Source organism: Colossoma macropomum, unplaced genomic scaffold (genome assembly GCF_904425465.1).
Source record: "Colossoma macropomum unplaced genomic scaffold, Colossoma_macropomum, whole genome shotgun sequence".
Lineage (NCBI taxonomy): Eukaryota > Metazoa > Chordata > Actinopteri > Characiformes > Serrasalmidae > Colossoma > Colossoma macropomum.
The window spans coordinates 14893259-14912603 of NW_023494795.1; the positions used below are offsets into that span (position 1 = coordinate 14893259).

At 40.9% G+C, this 19345-nt stretch overlaps 1 protein-coding gene across 1 annotated transcript in view; it reads left to right on the plus strand.

Moving 5' to 3' along the window:
* The window catches only part of dab1a (DAB adaptor protein 1a), a 198594-nt gene that overhangs the window by 160096 nt on the left and 19153 nt on the right, over positions 1–19345 (plus strand). Inside the window, exons 7-12 of the mRNA XM_036581581.1 lie at positions 1376–1414; positions 3653–3715; positions 9105–9158; positions 12853–12915; positions 15997–16059; positions 17065–17161. Coding sequence (XP_036437474.1) covers positions 1376–1414; positions 3653–3715; positions 9105–9158; positions 12853–12915; positions 15997–16059; positions 17065–17161 — 379 coding nt within the window. The remainder of the gene's footprint in view (positions 1–1375; positions 1415–3652; positions 3716–9104; positions 9159–12852; positions 12916–15996; positions 16060–17064; positions 17162–19345) is intronic.

Here is a 19345-nt window from a genome sequence, read left to right on the forward strand (position 1 = left end):
CAAAAACTCTAGGCACAATGATTTTTTTCCTCTAACATTTCACATACTGCACTGAATACAATTAAACAAGAATGACTATACTCTCTCTTAATGAAACATGTCATTGGTCAATGTTCTTTAAGTACTTAGAAAAGCATATTATGCATTATGATGATAAAAAAATGATCACTACAGTGATATCATGCAGCCCATGTCCACTTTACACTCACATCACATTAACCACTATGGTGAGTGCTGTGCAGCTGTTTAATCTGACTGATTTATCAAACTATAAAGAAGCAAAGACAACTTATTAACTGATTTTAACAGTTTTCTGTAACTTTATAATATTATTTAGCAATTACAGTAATGTTTAGTGCAGTACAGGAAAGATAGTTTTGCCACTGAGTGTGGGCATTTAAAATAGTTTAATTCAAAAATTTTCATTTTACATTTTCGTTTTGTGTTTTGTGTAGCCAAGTAAAACTACAACTAAACCTAAGCCTAATCTTAACATCAGTATCAAAAAGGCGACCCCCCCCCAAAAAAAAAGTAATTTTACTGAATGTCCTCACTTGAGTAAAAATGTCATGTCCTATCATTGTGAGGACATGTGGTCCTCACAAGGATCGCAAGACACACACACACACATACAAATGTACCCAGTTTCGTAAAGAACTGATAAAAATAAAGGCAGGAGGAAGGCGATATAACAAAGCAATAGGCTACAATAAGCCATGCATAACCAATTTTACCACGGTTAAAGCCAAATGAAATCACTGTAATGCACATCCTTGAGTAGCTTATTGCAATCTGATAAAATACACCAACGTTCATTAAATAATTTGATTTATTATTGATAATAGTCACAGTATAATAACAGTTTCGTCCAGGAGGCTATGGTTGCCAAGCAACATCATGGTCAAAAAGTATTCCATGAGCAGCACACTGTTTTGTAGTAGCTTAGCCTTTCAATCCCACATTCAGTTAATGGCCTTATGTGTGTGACTATTGAGTATTTTACAGTAGCTTTAAATGTGGCTCAACCAATCAGATTTTAGAACTGGAACTTTTTATAATTAGCATTTAATACAGACGAACAGCAGATTGACGAGGCAACTATTGACACAGCATCTCTCCCAGTTTCCTTCTTTCTTTTATTCTCCCTCTTTCTTCACCCTCCCCCTCTCTTTCTGAGCTTGAGATCTGTGTTGATTCTTTCTCTTTTATCTATTCTCAGATGATTGTGGACGAGTGATGCTTCTCTTTGTTTCCCCACACAATAATCACAATAATCACGTTCTGCTTTCTTTTCTGTCCTCACCCTTTCCCGTTCTTTTCATTCGACCCCATTCGCCTCCTCTCTATCCCTCCTCCTGCACAATCGCTCCTCAAGACCATTCTGGAAGAAGACGTGGAGGATCCGGTGTACCAGGTAACGCTGTGTGCTAAATCGCTAATCATAATGTTTGCCTAAATGTACCCTGTCAAATTAGTCTGCCTCTCACCAAGCCGCACTGGGCTCCCCACGCCGTAATATGCTTTTAATCTGCCTTATATAAATAAATAACCTCACTTCATTTTCTGTCTTCTTTTTTTCGCTCGGCCTGAATTAATAAGTCTTGTTATTTCATCATTCCGTGCGCATAAAATACATGGTGGATCATCCCTAATGGGTTGTTATTTTATTTTATTGTTATTATTTTTTAATTATTTACTTGTTTTGCCAATGTGAGTGGGATCTGTCGTGAGAATATTCGGATGTGGTCCCAGCCCTGAGAAGTTTCCAAGCTCATACTGAAAACAGACAGCTTTAACACATCCTCATCTTGGGCTGCGTGTGTGTATCTGTGCGATTGTGTGTGTGTGTGTGCGCGTGTGTGCGCACGCCATGTGCATTACATCCATTTTGCATTGCCCAGTTGTTCAGCAAAAGCGAGTTAAGCTAGTCTGTAAAACTGGAAATCAAATGGAATTCTGGAATGCTGAGTTATATACTTCACAGATGTAGGATAATATCTTGATATGTTAAAGGGCCCATATCATGAATTTATATATTTGATATAGTATGTAAACATGTCGTACTGTCAGTCTATACAGTTCATATATGGAATTTAAGCTACAGATACGACCCGTTTTGAATTTCTGTGATGTCACAAAAACCAACCCATTTACATTTATCTGCCTGTTTAGCCTACAGCAGTTTTGTAAGTTGTAAGAAGTGTTTCTACCAGAACTGCTTTTTAAATGAGGAACAATACAGAGCAGCCAATCAGAACCGAGCTCGTTTAGATATGTCAGGCTTATATCAGACACAAGAACAAAAACAGACTGTTTGATTCTGTGGGATAAAGCGAGGTTGAAAACTGGTCATGTGCAAATGAATTACCTCAGGGAAAACAGTAAAATGCAAGAAAAATGCAGGATATGGGCCCTTTAAATAAGAAGGAATGAGACTGAATGGCAGGAAATGGTAATGATAAGCCAATCACAATAACTTAGTCCCCAAACCGTACACAATACCTTTAGGCAAATCACCTGTTAAATGCGCAATAGTTTTCAGCGCTGGTGTCATCTGTTATGATGCAAAGTAGGCACGCTAATTCTTATGTCTGTGGCAATTTCTTGTTAAGCAGTCTGGAGCAGGAAAAGGGATTAGCCAATGTGTGCAGCTAGGTCTAATATGGAGGTGAATTAGCTTATAGTTCCATTATAATATAAATGACATAGACTTTGCCATTATCTAAAATGGCAATGAGATATTCCGCTGTCTAAAATAGAGGGGAACAAGCTATTAGGTAGAATGCTGCATGCTGGTAATGCTGTGGAGTCTCAGTGTGATTCCTGCATCATGGAGAAATATGTCACAAGTTGGGCCAAACGGGGCTGCTGTTTGGCATCTATGAGCAGTCTGGCAATTTGGCGCACTTATTTGTAACCTAAAGCCTCAGCGTCTAGCTCCCCAGAGGATTTTTTTACCTGGACTTTGCTAGAAGCCAGCCGTGTTTCTGCATCACCGGAGCTTACATGTACAGCATGTGTCTCATTAAAGATACATGAATCTGGCCACAAAATCCTACGGAGGACCCCGCGCTGTGATTTATTTCTGCTGAATGTGGGAGAATGCGCTTCATCATTCTGTTTGTAGGTACGAAAATCGTAGAGCCGTGTGCTGCTGCACAGGGAATTGCATATGAACACATGAGCATATGAGTGCATGTAGTTAGGCTCTTTGAAGAGTAGATAAGGCAGAATTCTAAAGATGATGTTTATGCTACATGCTTTATATAGGCCTACAAGCTAGCAGGTACGATTCGATTACAAGCAGTCCCAACTGAATACTGGTTCAGCTGTGAAGCCTCCATGTTCTGTGTTTTCTGTTGGGGTTGTGGGCGCGAGGGAGGGATGGGTGGGCCATAGAAATGCAGTTATCACACACTGCTGAAGGTCAAGAGCACTAACCATGACCAAACTTCAATCATCCAGGCGGCCTAGTGCTATCCCACAAGGCTAATGGGTCAGGGCGCTTCTCCTAAGGCCGTGGCCGCTGTTTTTTTCCTTTGTGATCAATCACTTTGCTGCCTATTCTCTTTTTCTCTTCCCCCTTTCCCCTTCTTCCTGTCCCTGTCTCTCCCTCCCCTTTTCGATCTCACCTCTGCTGCCGATGTTGTAGTACATTGTGTTTGAGGCGGGACACGAGCCCATCCGTGACCAATCAGAGGAGAGCATTTATCAGGTACTTTTTACTTAAGCCCCTCCCCCATATTATGTTCTTATTCAAACTGCCCTTTGACTGAGCAGAAATTGGTTTGTTAAAACCCTTCAACCCTAGACTTTTTAGTAGACCTAAAACTTATCATATTTAATAAATACTATATTTTTTTGCTAACTGCTGTGGCACTAATATGCATTATGTAGTTATTAGAATGAGGAAATTAAAATCAGTGTGAATTGAATATCATAGTATATTTTCCTTCCGTACTGTGACGTATAAGGTAAACATGGTATCAGGGAGGGTCTCTTTAGCTAGCTAAGTGTTTCCTCTCTGGTAGGTGGGATGGTTGGAGGAGCAGGTGAAACATACACTTTTTCCCCCAAAAGTAAAAGTCATTACAATTTAAATATTTTTTTAATGATATGATGAATTGTGTATAATATGATGAACAAAAAAAAACAGTAAACTTTGATTTTAGTTTGACTCTGTAAAGGCGTTCCGCCCTAAAACTAGGATTTAATAGCATAAACTAGCATTTAAAAGCATTTAATTGTTTGCAGTGTTATTTCATATGTGCTATAGTGCATCATCGCATCCCAGCATGGGATTTTGGTCGAAATGTTCCTCTAAGCGTGGGCCTTTAATATGTTAAACCAAATAGACAAATAAAATTTATCAGCAAACAAATAAACCTCATCCTGTATCAAAGTCATGTTAAAATTAGTTTCAGAATCAGTTCAAAACGCTAACATTCATCCTTTACTCATCCTTTACACAGCCTTTTAAAGCAGAAGCCACCCAGAGACCAGTGGAAATCCAATACAAGATGTCAAGTTTTAAATATCAATATATCAACCTTAAGCTAACAGGGGCAAATTTTGTCAGGGCTCTTGTAGCAAATCAATAAACTACCATACTGCCATTGTTCTCAGAATAGGCCTGTTAAATAAAGGCAGCCTTTGATGGAACAGCTACAGACACTTCTCTGTGTAGCTGCCAGAGTCCCACCTGTGAATTAGACAGAACAGACAGAGCGCTACACCATGCTGCGCTAATTCACCATGACAGCCCTCTCAAAGATTTACATTCCGCAATGTTCCGCGCTTTCAGTGCCATGACCATGACAACAGCAGGTGCTCTCCCCTCAGGTGCTGCTGTGTCTTGTCACCTGTGGCTTCAGTCAGAAACGCTGGTGAAATCACTCAGGCTTACAACAAACATCGGCGCCGCCACTAGCTTGCTTGGCCATTTGTCGTTGCGCAAAGTTTTACCCGCTGCCGGTCTGCCGCTGTGATCGTCTCAGCAGTGTCAAGTTAGTTTTGTAGGAGCTTGAAACGGGCGGCGAGGGAAATGTAGCCCGTGTCTGTCTATTACCTTTTAACTGAATCGCTCGCTAAGCTCTTAAGTGTTGACCAGACTGTAAAACACACTCCTTGGCTACTGGCTCTACATCAGCGATTCAGAGGCATCAAAGAGACATCTGTGCGCTGTCGAAATCCATAGAAGCTGGAGCCTGATCACTCCTAACATCAAACGAGCCGCCATATCGGTCAGGTCAGATTCAATCTTAGCTTCTTGTGTTTGCTGACTGTAAGGCATTAGGGGAAACTGCGCGTGTCGAGTACATACAACCAGATTAGCGATATGACTAGCGGATGCTCTGGCCACTGTTTCGCAAAAGCAATATGTTACTGATGCACAACATTGTCTTTACACTTGCATGAGTGTTTAGCCAACTGTTCATTAGTACATGGCTTGGGTCATTAGCCACCCAGAACTTATAGCTAACACAAATTGCATTAACAGTGCAGAATATTCTAAACATTTTATGGACAATAATAGTAGAATCTTTTGCTTCCTTTAATAACCTTTTAATAGATGGTTCTTTGGAGAATCACTTTTGTAGAAATGAGATGAATGAGATTTTGTAAGTGTTAATGTGCAGAACCTTTTCAAAATGTAAAAAATATCCACGTAATGTAAAGGCTGTGGGAAGAACCCTTAAGCGGGAATACAACCCATACATTATGTAAAGGTTCTTTAAACATTTAGAAGTTCTTCACATCCACAGATCTTTATCAAACATGGTTCCTTAGTGAACCAGAAGTAGTTCTTCTGTGGCATTGCTCAAAAAATAACGCTTTGTGTTATGATATCTGGAAAAAAAATGGCCAAAGAGAAATCACACGTGGCTAGGGACCTGAGTTTATAAGGGGTTAAACCAGGGGTCGGCAACACCTATGTTAAGAAAAGCCATTTCGTCCTTTCAACAGAAATCAAACCATCTTGGGTTGACCAACAGTCTGCACGCAAATCTTCAGGGTTAAAGAGTGAATTAGCAGATATGGGCTACATTAATCCAGTGTTTAAGACCATTTAGTGTTTAAACTGTGTTGGAATGATCAGCGGAGCTTTTTACTGAAAAGGAGGATTATTTTATTTTCACCTAAAAATCTGATTTTGCTTTGGAGCCGCAACAGGGCGGTAAAAAGCCGCTATGGCTCTGGAGCCGCATGTTGTCGACCCCTGGGTTAAATTAAATGTAAATTAGGCAGAACCCTCAATAATCACTTATGAGCAATCATCTAAAAGCCACTATCAATAACAATGCCCATCAACAGCAGTACTTATCTTACACAAGTTTCCTAATTACGACCTCAACCTTTAGAAGATGTTACGTGCCCTTATGATTACAAGCAGAATACGTTGAGGGAGTCTAGCTGGGTGCATCAGAAGCAGCTTTGACCTCTAGCGAGCTCCAGGGATGCCAGGCAGCCTTGGCCCTTGCCCCATTTCAGCAACATGTCGTTGGGCTGACCTTCCAGGTCTGAGTAGAGGATTTATTCAGCCGTGTGAGTAAGCAGCAGGCATCTCCTCCTCCTCTCCTCCAGCTCTCCTGATGAAAGGGGGGAGAGTGATTAATCACCACCGTCCGCTTTTGATCTTTCAACGTGAGAGAGATGGAAAGAAGAAAAAATGATTTCAAACCAGCGATCAAATAAAAACATGCTGTGCAGCAATCAACCTGCCAGGAAGAGGAACATTAAGAACAATGGCAAATTAGAGAGAGGAAAGGACCTTCAAAACAAGAGTTAAAATAGCAGCAGTGTGGGTTGCTACTGACCAACTAATTTGCCTCAGAGAGAACACATGGAAATTGTTATATGACATTAAGTGACGCTCTTTCTCTTTAAATGTTAGTCAGTTATAAAAGCAGTTTATGCAACAAGCCAGAGTGCAGTAAAAATGAGGCATAAAAATGAAGAATACTGTGTGTTACTATATCTGCTATTACACATATAACACTTTCACTCACATAACATTTTCACAAGGCACTGTATTGGTAACACTTTCTTTTACAGTCCCTTAAGTTCTAGGTATTAACTAGGCAAGTGTGAGGTACAAGTTTCAAAGTGCTAGATAATTGTTAAAATTAGGTAAAATGATAGTAAGTTCCAAGATAGTCCAACTAAGTTATACTGAAGTACCCAACAGGTTCTAATTATTATCTGGCTAAAAGTGAGCTACAAATGCCAAATTTCTAGGTAATTATTTGGGGTTAAAGTGATAGTAAGTAACCAGACAGTCTAACTAAATTTCCCTGTCATGACACGTTTAAGCTGTCACTTAAATAAAAAAAAAACTCTAAATATGAAGTAGATAGAAGATCCAAAGACATGAGTCTTATATATGTACCCTAAACATGAAACTGAATCTGAGCTGTAAAAGGAAGCAGTATTCTCTGTCTTTACCATTTACTTAAGAGGGCTTTCCAGTTTTCTTTCCCGCTCAAATGGGTTACATTACAGTGAAATTCAGTCCAAAGCATGCTTGTTTTTACTTACAACCTTGTTACTCCACATAATTATCTGCTCATAAGATCACTTTTTTCACCTATTATATAATTGTAGCATGGATCATTTATGTGGTTAAACAGGTCCAAGTGGAACTTTTTTTGATGGTGATCTCGTATTCTATAGCAACGCCATGTGCAAATTTTCACACTGGACAGATATTTTTCCAGATATTTGACCATGAAGACCACTTTGTATAAGTGACTTTGACATTGTACAAGTTACAGGATTTACATCTACATTATTTAATCTCTCTTCTGATGGCTGTAATATAGCACTGTTTCGAAGTATGTAAATACTCACAGTGAGAGCTAGTCAGGTTAAAGTTCAGTTGTAGCCTAGTGTTACTAAGTGTTCCTAAATTAAACAATGAGAGACGAGAAGTCCACATCATCCAATGTATGGAGGTTTTATGCACTTTCAAAAACGTGCTGTATGTGTAAATACAATAGTTTTAAATTTTGTGCTGATATGTGCTCCATGGTCAAGAATAAGATATAAAGTTGCCACATCATTTGAATGTATTTGTGTTGGAAACGCGTCTAGTTCAAAAGACAGATTTGTATTGAATTAATTGATTTGTATTGGTTTACCAGATTCGGCTCCTGTTACGACTAGCCCCTCCTTCTGTTACAGTTAACACCCCCCCTGTACACTCTCAGAAATAAAGGTACTAAGCTGTCGCTGGGGCAGTACCCCTCTTGTCACTGGGGTGGTTCCCTCAAGAGTACATCTCGGGTACCTTTAGTCAGGGAACATAATTGTACCATAATCTGTTAAAAATTATATTTTCTAAGTTGTACTGACTCCACACACCCCGTCTCGTCTCCAGGCTTTTTATTTTATTGTTCTGTTTTAAAACATTAAGTTATGAAAAGGTACAAATACATACTTTTCATCTGGAAAAAAAAAAAACTTATTTAAGGTTCACAATGGGACCCTAAAACCACTGTTGTACCTTTGAGGGTACATTTACATTGTTTGTGCCTTGATGAACAAAAAATGTACCTGCACAGCACCTTTAGTGACTAACACTGTAGGGTAAGTTGTGATGTTTGCACTCCCTCTTCTTTTGACTGAATTGTTCGTAAACAGGTTTTGAAAACAGTTTGTTTTCATTTATTATTAGGTTGCTTGTGAAATTTAATCTTGCTGAAAGGTTTTTAAATTTATTCAACTAAAAACGACCCCTAACTAGATCCTGTTAGACATTTTAGTGTAATTTAGCTAGGCTGTCTGGGTTCTTTCTCCCATTTTACCTAAAATTATTACCTACTACTTTGGAGTTTAACCCAGCAAAATGCATTAAACCTGTTGGCCATTTCAGTGTAATTTAGTTAGCAGTCGCTAATCTCTTGGTACTTCAAGAGTCCTGATCAAACCAAGGACCTTGTACTTTGTACTTCAGACTTGCGTGGTTAATACCTAAACTTAAGGGGCTGTAAAAGAAAGTGTTATCAATCACTCTTCCACGCACGGTCTCCTCTTCTGAGATGTGAAGTGATGGTAACTTGTGATCTGCTCGTGTGTTCGGCTGGACTGATCGTCCACCCCAGGTCCCTACCAGCCAACAAAAGGAGGGAGTGTATGACGTCCCAAAGCGACATCCAGTGAGTGGAGCTGTGTGTGTGTGTGTGTGTTTGCCTGTCCACCCTCTTGCAAACCTCTCACTTTTTGTTTTCTTGAAGAACAAATGATGCTTCACGAGTTCACTATGTTCCGTGCTTTGTGGATGATGCTGTGAAGTGGATGTGTGTTTGTCAGTGGCTGATGTCCCAATGTGTGTCCTTGGTCTAGCCACCGTAATGAGAGGTTTGCTCGAGGTTTTATGTGCTTGGTGGGTCTGCATGCTGCGTGCTTGCCTTCACTCCATGTGTACGGGCAGCTGGTGTATCCATGATGGCATTTTCAATGCCAAGCTCCAGGGACATCACATTAATGCCACACCATGACTGTATAAAAATCCTGCACGATCTAATCAAAACAGGCACTGGCACTGTACTTTATGCACTGTTCTTTGGCTGCCTGACAGATAAGACCCAGCCATTTTCAAAGAGGTGACGAGCTTTGAAGGTCGCAACGACATGCGCAGTTATAATTGTATGGATTTGGATCAGACCTGGTTGACCTTGCTGTCTCTATTGAAGTGGCTGGTGAATTCATACTGCGGTCATGATATGGCTGTTGTGTTTACATGCTCTGGTTTGGAAATGGCTGATCCTTTCATATTCCAATCAGTCTCTCTTTGCCTCTTGCAAGTGTTATTGCTGCTCTGTTTATTCAGTCCTAGCTTTCTTTAATTTAAATGCCTCCCCTACACCTTGTGCCAACACTTGGTCTATTCAGATTTACTTGCCCAGATTAGTTTCACTCCTTTTTGACAGGTGATGGTTAAAGGGATATTCCAGTGTTTTTCAGCCTAATCTACGTCTGCTATATCCATAGCAAATAGTCGATTTCCATTGGCAGTCATTTTGATTTTCCTTGTAATTAGTAAAAGAGAAGAAAACCTGTTGGCTTACGATGAAATTCAATGGGCACGTGCTGAACCACCTTCCCATTGTCCTCTGTTTAAGTCAGTGGGTTTGCTTTTCAGGGTGATTATTGTCTATGGACCGATATGCAGACAGAGATTAGGTTTAAAAGCTCATATCAGTCCACTCATGGGTCACAATGTTCTGCTTTTGTCGAATTCCTCTAAACCCCAACACATCTTCCCTCAAACCTAGATTTTGGTGTCTGTTTTTCTTTGTTTTTTGTTCATTCTGCATTGATATACATTCTTTTCTCTACTCATCCCACCTGTCTTTCTGCTTCTCTCTCTCTCTCTTCCTTCTCATTCTGTAGCTTCTCTTTTCTGTTTCTATTTGCTTTGAGTTCCCAGCTTCCCAAGTGTGCCTTCAAGCTGCCAAGCTCCTATCAAAACAGAATCTCCAGTGCCAAAACGCATGATATAACCCATACAACCTTTCTTCTCGCTCCATCTCGCTTGCTCTATCTCTCTCTGCGCTCCATTTTGCATTTGCGGTCCTCGCGTCCGTCCTGCGTGCTTTCGCGTGATCACTCAGTGTACCAGAGATTAGCCAGACAGCCTTAATTAAGTGGGCAGCATTAAATGTATGCAAAACACATGCATGTGGATAATTAGGATCTCCCCAGAGACGGTTAATTGATAGGCGGCCGTCGCAGCGATGAAGATTGAGGAGTGGGCTAAAGGGATCGCGGGAAAATTAAACGCACGATGGAAAGTATCAAGAGCTTTGCGCAGGATTAGGTTGCATCAGGATACGGCTCTGCATACGTTCACCTACAGATTAGGTGACTCAAACGGCTGCTGTTTACACTGAGAAAACTCCGCTAAATGTTGCCATGGAGACCATTTAACCCTAATGCGCTCTGCTATCACGGAATAAGAGCTTTTTTTTTCACTGCACACCTTTAAACATGAGCAACACTCAGCTTCAGGTTACTGTTAGCTTTGAAAGCAGCACTTGTAGGCAGTCTGCTCTTTTGTAAAGCTACAGTTTTCTCACGATGAGCTGCATGTGAAAGGCTGAAGGATTGGGGGAAATATGTAATTTTTCTCACCAACATTGCGATTTAAATGCAGTTATTTTCTATAAATTAAGCTCCAGGCATTTTTTCCACCAAGAAGACCAGTACCTCGTTCTTTTTCAGGCTCAAGGCTTGAACGTTAAATGTAGTGTGTCAGGCCACCAGTTCACAAGTTCTACGATATTTTCCCCACTTAAAAAAGAAATAATTAAAATTGCACTTCTTGCGATTTGAAAATTTCACTCTTTCAAATTGCGATTTCGGTATAAAAACGAGTAATTGTTCAGCCCTAATGTGTAGGATGTGAAAGCCATTTGCTGTTGACCGATGACAGCTTATCGGTACGGCGGCCTATAATAGCCCACATGCTCATTTCCAATGAACCCCAAGTTGCCGTGGTGATCCCTGAGGGAGTGTAAAGAGATTGATAGATGGCATCTCTGGAGCTGGTAATATGACTGCTTTCTGATAGAACTGCTGAACCCAGTAAAGACGGGCAGCCCCGGCACTGTGACCTTCACACTCCCACCAAGGTCAGGCCTCCACCATCACCAAGGCAACCGCAGGCAATACACACAACTCGCACGTAATGTGTTTGTTTTCTTGCATGTGGGTGTCAAAGGTGGCTGGTTCATAGAGGACAGGTGGAGGCAGTGAACTGGGGGATAGAAGATGTGAAGAGAGTTCTACAATGTCCCAATCATTGTTTAATCCTCATAGTGTTTTATGTGTTGTTCATACTCTCTCTTTCTTTCACTCTTGCTTTTTTCCCCCTCCTTCCTTCTCTCTTTATCTCCTCCTAGCTTCTGTCTATTCTTTCAGCATTAGCAGAAGTGAAATGGCAGCCGGTGGCAGCAGGCCGGCTCCCGTTGCTTTTTCATTACAGTCGGGTCTTATCTCTCTCCAAGGACACCTTTTAATTAGCTCCCTCTACCTGCCGGTCTCCCTCTGTCCTTCCATGCTAAACATTAAATGCTAAGCGCTTAAACTGAGAGGCCTGTGGGCTGGAACAAACCTGCCAGTCCAGCCTCTGAATACTCATCTAGAGTGCCTTGATTTGCATGCATGCATGTGCGCATGTGTTGTGTATGTATGTTCTCGCCACGTGTTTTGTATAATACGGTCTCTCCGTCAGTTCTGGTGTTCCAAACGATATGAATATTATCTCCTCTCTGCCTTCCACCTCGATCGTTTGCTATTTTTTCTCTCCTCCATCTCTCCTCCCTCCCTCTCCTCCATGTGTTTTGCAGCAGTGCAGGATGTGAGATGATAGCAGATGTTGTTCATGGTCTCCTGCTCTCTCTCAGCTCTCTCTCTCTCTCGAGGGAGGCCCATACGAGCACATTATTTTCCCATTAAAGCCCCGCTGGCAGCCTGCTGAAAGATGGCCTTTCTGTTTGCTTTTTCCCCGCGCCACTTACTGCGCCCCAGAGCCTGGGGTTGGGGTTAGCGGGGAATGAAGATGAGCACGGCATCATTTGTAGCATTTTGGATGGGCCTGTTGCATTCAGAGCAGTGAGGCTGCTGGGCGGGCGTGTGGAGACCATGAACGAGGTGGTGAGGTCTAGGACACTGAACTTGAGCAATGACCTCAACTTGTTCAGGGAAAGCTCTGTTCGTCCCACCTGGACGGCACCTTTACAAACCTCATCCATCCCCATCTCAAATACTCACCTTCTTCTGTGTGCTTGTGTCGAGCGTTTGTTCATCTCATCTCATGTGCCATCTGACATCATGCTACTGTTACAGAATGGACATAATGGCCAGACCAATCTTCTGGACCTAGATGCTGAACTAGAGCTGGTCCCCCAGGTAAGGTGCACAGAGAGGTAAACGAAACGAGTGATTGAACTCTCAGGTTAGGTCCCCTAAAAGCATCACCTCTAGACAACTGTGGGCTTAATTTGTGCCGGGACAATCCAGAACTGGCTTCTCCAGGATTTGATCCGACACTTATTTTTGTGGATCCCGCGCCTCATTTGTATTTTCTACAAATATCTTAGTATATCTACCAAACAGGTTGTAGCAAATGTGACTAAAATTTAGCTATGAGGTTTTCAGTTAATAACAAGTCTGATTACTGTTCACATTGAACTCTTTTTTGGAAGTGAAGCGACAATAAAACAACTTGATTATAGAAGCACCATCACTGAAAGTGCATCAAGTATCAATCCGATTATTTAGTTCCATCATCTCTCAAAAGAGATAGTAATGCTGAGTAACTGAGTGTGTCTAACAAGTGTGTTTGAGCAACCAATGTATTAGAGTATGCTTGTTGTTTTAGAACTTGTTGATTCTAGTACTCAGTGTTATCAGGAAACCTACATCACTGTTCAAAAGTTTGGAATCTCTTGTTATAGTAAGAAATTATCATAAATAACATGAGGGGAAACATGCGGCATGCTGCTCTCCAGGTGCAAATAATAGCTTTGATCAGGCTCCCTAACCCCCCCACTGCACCCACCTGACTAGCAGCAAAAGCACTTGACAATCACCAAATTTCATATGTAAGACATTAAGTGTAGTATAACGTCATTCTGAGCATTATACAGATTTCTCAGTCATTCTACAATCTACAGCTCCATTCATCATTTTGTACACATTATTTTTAATAATTGTAACTAATTATATGAAAACTATAAAATTGCACAGCATACTGAATTCATTTAATACAGGGATGGTCAGTCCTGGTCCTGGAGATCTTCCATGCTGGAGACTTCAAATTCAACACACCTGGCTCTAAAATCAGATGCCCCTGAAGGGCTTTATTACCTGGATCAGGTGTGTTAGATTAGGCTTGGAGCTAAACTCTGCAGGGTGGTAGATCTCCAGGACCAGAATTAGACCCCCCTGACTTAATACATTAATCTAAAACCAAATTGTTTTTATATTATTGAAAATATTGATTCCAAACTTTTGAACAGTAATGTATTTTTAATGCACACTTTGTGCTTTCTGGGTCTTGCCGGATACAACACCACTAAGTGTTCTGGAATCTCATAATTTACAAATTAAGCGCCAGAAATGATTGAGCAAATGTGATTCACATACACATAAGGTACTGTAGCTTTACTGACATTTACCTGAATTGTAGCCCAAACTCTCATGTAGAGTAGATGCCACGTTACCTGCTATGAGTGTTTTTCAACTCCCAGTGCTTGCAAGTCCCTTAGTGTTCCAGTGCCCTCCCATTCATTGACCTGGAAGTACAGCGCTAACGTTAACATGCCCTTTCCTTTCCCCAGTCAAACAACTTAACCCTCATCCGTGATCCCTGCCCCTTCTCTTTGAATACGGCCATTGTGCGGCCAGCACATTTCCATGTCAGGCAGCCGGTTGATAAAAGAATAGGAAATAAATGTCTCTGCGCCTTTCTCTCCTCGTGTGGCCTTGTGGGGGCTCTGAAATGAGCTCAAAGGTCAAACACATCAGAGGGAGATTGTGTGTGTTCGCATGTGTGCTCACGTGCCTGTGAGGTCGAATAACTGTTCGTCCTCTCACTTGCGCAGCAGCCTCCAATTCCTTTTCTGACAACTGCGCTCAAGGCTGCATGAACTGTAAATGCTCCAGGATGATCCCAAATAAGGCAATATATACTCTGGGGATTTTCATATCCTGGGAAATTATTCCATAATGTGATTTCATGCAAATCACTGACCATGTGTTGAAAATCTTTTATGACTAAATATAGACAGTAAGTCTGCTGTTTCCATGGGGCTGAGACAGGAGACTCTAACAATGAGACCAAAGAACTAGTGCCCAAAAAGAACTATGAAACTTTTCTGAAAAGGTTAAGTACATTTTATAACTGAAAAAAGCCTGTTTACAGACAGACATTAGGTAAACCTGATATAGCCTGTATCAAAATTTCTGCATAATTCCTTCATTAAGCTGTAAACTAAGTCCTTCAGATTAGTTTGATGTGAAGAAACTTGCCATGTCAGAATTGTTCACAGCTGTGATGATGGGAACCAGACATTTGAAGCATTTATTAAAAGCTTCCTCACAGAGAACTATTACCTTGAAATATTATATGTGATCTGATGCCTCAGACATTGTTTTATGCTAGTTTTAAGATAAGCTTTTGGCCTAAAACACAAATATCTTAAATACGTTCATGGCAGAGTGGTACTTGCAGGGTTTTCTAAGGGGAAACACACCCAAAGTAATCTTATTTTTCAAATTTATCACAAAAATGATGTGTAGAGTAACTGGTGGTTTTAGATATAGACATAAAATGGCTATACCACTGTTAAAAAAAAAATGAAAACATTTGACATCAGACCATTCTGATTGAGTTAGTTTACATCTGAACAACTGTATTATGTGTAAAAACAGTGGAATTCCCCTTTAAATAGTGTCAGTCATCTTGAACAGTAAACACAGTGTAAGTAGGTCTAGACTTCTGCTTACTTCTGGCAGTAATTGTTTAAATGTATTTAATATGTCTGGAGCTCATATTCACATATGAATCAAGTATTTTCTGGTCACTTCTAATTTAGTGCATGTCTGCAAACAGGCATTTTGCAGTTACAGACTATTATGGCCCGTATTAAATGGAGTCGCAGTCCAACATAAGCTTTGTCACTTCCAAGAAGTTTATTTCCAGAGTGCTGTATTACTGATGTTGGATGGAGGTTTTTTATGGTGGGTATATGAAGCTTCATTCCCTCATATAATTATCATCATCATCATCATCATCATTACCCACATAACACTCTATTTACATTCCTGTCTTTCACCCATTGCTGGCACTGGTTTGTCATGCCTGCTTATCCCAGCTGTGTGCCCAGAGATAGGAGCGATTTATGTGGGTGAAGAAGCAGATTCAGGAGAGAGTTCTGGAACTGAGTGGTGCTTTTACTGTGTCTTATTTTCTTCTCTTTACTGCAGAATATCAACCAGTTAGAGCTTTTTGGAGACATGTCTACTCCTCCCGACATCACCTCTCCTTCAGTGAGTATTGAAATACACACAAACACAATAATAGACATATTTTGGTCAGAGTATCTGACCATTTCATGAAAAATCAAATGCAGAGTTCCTCTTACCAGATGATCAGTCAGGACATGTTTGGCTAAATCATTGCACATTTGACTCAAAGTCTACAGTTTAGTAGAGTTTGAGGCAAATGTGCAATGTACATGTACCGTGCAAGACATTAGTAGCAGGCATCGTGGCTCAAAAATTCTGTCCTCAGACGCCAAACATGTCCTGACTGATCATCTACGTTTGGGCTAAAGGGAATTATGCGTTTGATTTTTCACACAGTGGTCAGACGCTCTGACCAAAATGAAAACGTTAACCATCGCTTCTTCTGTTTTAAACATGTTTATTTGCCTCTTACATTGGCGCTGAAGTAGCCTCTAAAGCAAGATCTCATGGTTTAAAGATTAAGAAAACACGTTTCTGATGATGGATCTTGAAAGTGAAAGTAAATTTTGAAAGACTACTGGCGTTTTGGGTGGGCACTTTGGAAAGAACTGCTTGAAATGTTATCTGTTTTTGTTTTACTAGCTGCCTGAATTATTCCTTTAACAAAGAAAGTGACTAATGCTAGTTAGCACCACAGATGCATTTATTAGCTTCTAGATCAGTGGTTCCCAAGATGGTCCACATTTTTGCATCCCTATGTATTGTTGATGAGTTGGATTGGAGCAAAACTGTTGGCTGTCGGAGGGGCCCTGAGGACCGGTTTGGGAACCACTGCTCTAGATCACTGGCCGACAGTCAGGATTGCCAGCAATAGTGCCATGTATTTGTGTAGTGCATGCTGGGCATTGTAGCGAGAGAACACTGATGGAAGATTAAACAAAAATGAAACAAAATCATGAATTCTGTCAAACAGATGAAAGGGAACAATGCCTCACTAAGGAACATAATAATATAACAAATATCATATTAAATGCTAGTTTTAGGCCAGAATGCCCCTTGATATGTGGTGTATGTGTTTCTCCACAGACCCCAGCCTCTCCAGCCAACACACTGGACCCAACGCTGGCCCACCAGCCGCCCTCAGAACTGTTCACCCCATTCAACCCCGCTTCCGTGCCCTCAGGTCAGTTTACCAGTCTGTATGTGAGTAAGAGAAACAGATAGACAGAGTGAGCGGTATATTAGACCCTGTGTCTGACTTGCTCAGGCTAAATGAAGCGTTCTCTCCTCCTGCTGTAGAATACAAATGCTCTCATTACTGGCCTGTATACTGGGCTGCATGACAAACGCTTCACGAAGGAGACTGAATTAACTACCCGCTGTAGGCCCAGTCCAGTATTCTGTTCAGTACGTCTGTTATTAGTGTCTATCTGTGTTCCCTCAGGTTGAGTTGGTTGAGAATAGTCATAAAGAACAGCCTTGGCCAAGCATAGTAGAATTTCTTTTTGTGTGGGTGTGTGGGTGGACACACACACCTCCCAGTTTCTGAAACAAAGTGTTTCAACAAAGCACAAATCCTCAGAGACAAGAATCATGAGCCTTACAATACAGAGATCTCTAGCTGTGATGTCAGACATGAAAGGGAATGGCTGTGGAGATTTTTTTAAGGGGAACACCCTGATTCCACTGAGTGATGTTACGATTCTCTTTGTGTAGCGCTGCTTCTGGGGAAGCTCAACTCTCAGCGAGTGTTAGCAGCTACACGCTAATTGCTAGCCTAGTAGCAGTGACGGTGCGTCATCTTCGCATACCCTGTAACTCAATTTAGTCGACAAGGCTGAGACAGCTGCTGCAGCCAGATTGACTTGTTCTGAAACACTAAACAGTATATCATCGATACGTCTGGAAACATACTGCCCGTCACCCTGCCCATCTGTCGCTCAGCGGAAACTCGGGCCTCCTCTACATTTATACGATATTTTTGAAAACGTAGACTTTTCTCTGCGTTTTTTGGCCCCCTGTCCATATCACTTCTTTCACACTTAAAACTGAGCTTTTGTAAAATACTCTCCAAGGTGAAGATTTTAAACCCCAATTGTTTTGCGAGGGCAGGTAAAATGCGGGGACGCAGGAAGCGAGGGAGTTGATTCCGGGTTGTTTAACTGCAACTGTTTTAGAACGGAGTTTGTATTTTTATGCCTTACTCATATATTTTCAGTATATCTGCATTAACTGTTTAACTGTTTAGGACTGCATTTAAATTTTTAACAGAGAGCCGAATCACTTCCAATTGGTTACCATGCCACATCAGCAATCTAATTAGACACCACTAAACTCATTTGCATAAAGTTCGGCCAGAACGGGAGAGAACAGAGAAATCTTGCTGTAGTGGTTTGTGTCAGTTATTATATGTACATTGTCATCTTTCGCACGTCATGACACATTCTCTTTTATGTAAATCATTGAATAAATTGAAATGGGGAAAAAAAGGCAAATCATTTTCTGTGATGTCACCATTCACAGCACGTACACACTGCTTAAAATTTCAGCACCCCCAACTTAAAATACCTTCCCACCTCCCTGGTAGACATATCTGTTTGAAAATACTGACATCAAGGCACCAACTTACGAATGGTCATTGCTGTATTGTTGTGTTGTGCATACCTAATGACTGACACGACTGATGACTGGATTATTTCTTTGCTCCACATTTTGTGCAATACACATGCTTGTGAAGTTCTTCTTGAGGAGTTTGCCTGGACTGGCATGCCCATGTGAGCAGTTTCGAGCATTCTCATGTGAACAGAGAGATTTTTGAAAATGCTGTTAGTCTGTACTGGGAATGATTTTTAAAATAGAGCGCAAAAATGTGTTTTCAGAAATATCTGCATACAGCATCTCAGGCCCCGTCCATACATATGGACGTAATGCATTTTTAATAACAGGCACTAAAAAACAGCAACTTAAAAATGATTTAATAGTTTGTGATTTAATGATTTGTGTGTGTCTTTGTAAACACATGTAAACGCAGTCACTAAAGTAGCTTTCAATCATCTGGGAAATATTGCTAAAGTTTGGCCTTTTCTATTTTAGAGTGACGCAGAGAAACGTCTTCATGCATTTGTTACAAGCAGACTTGATCACTATAATGCTCTCCTTGCTGGACTTCCTAAGAAAACAATACAGCTTTACAACTCAAAAAACTAAACAGAGAGATCAAATCACCCCTGTTTTGAAAGAGCTGCACTGGCTGTCTGTATCATTCAGGATAGACTTTAAAGTTCTGCTACTAGTTTTTAAGTCTCTCGATGGCGTTATAGCACCGCTTACATCACAGAGTGTCTGTCTGTTGTTCCAGCACGTAATC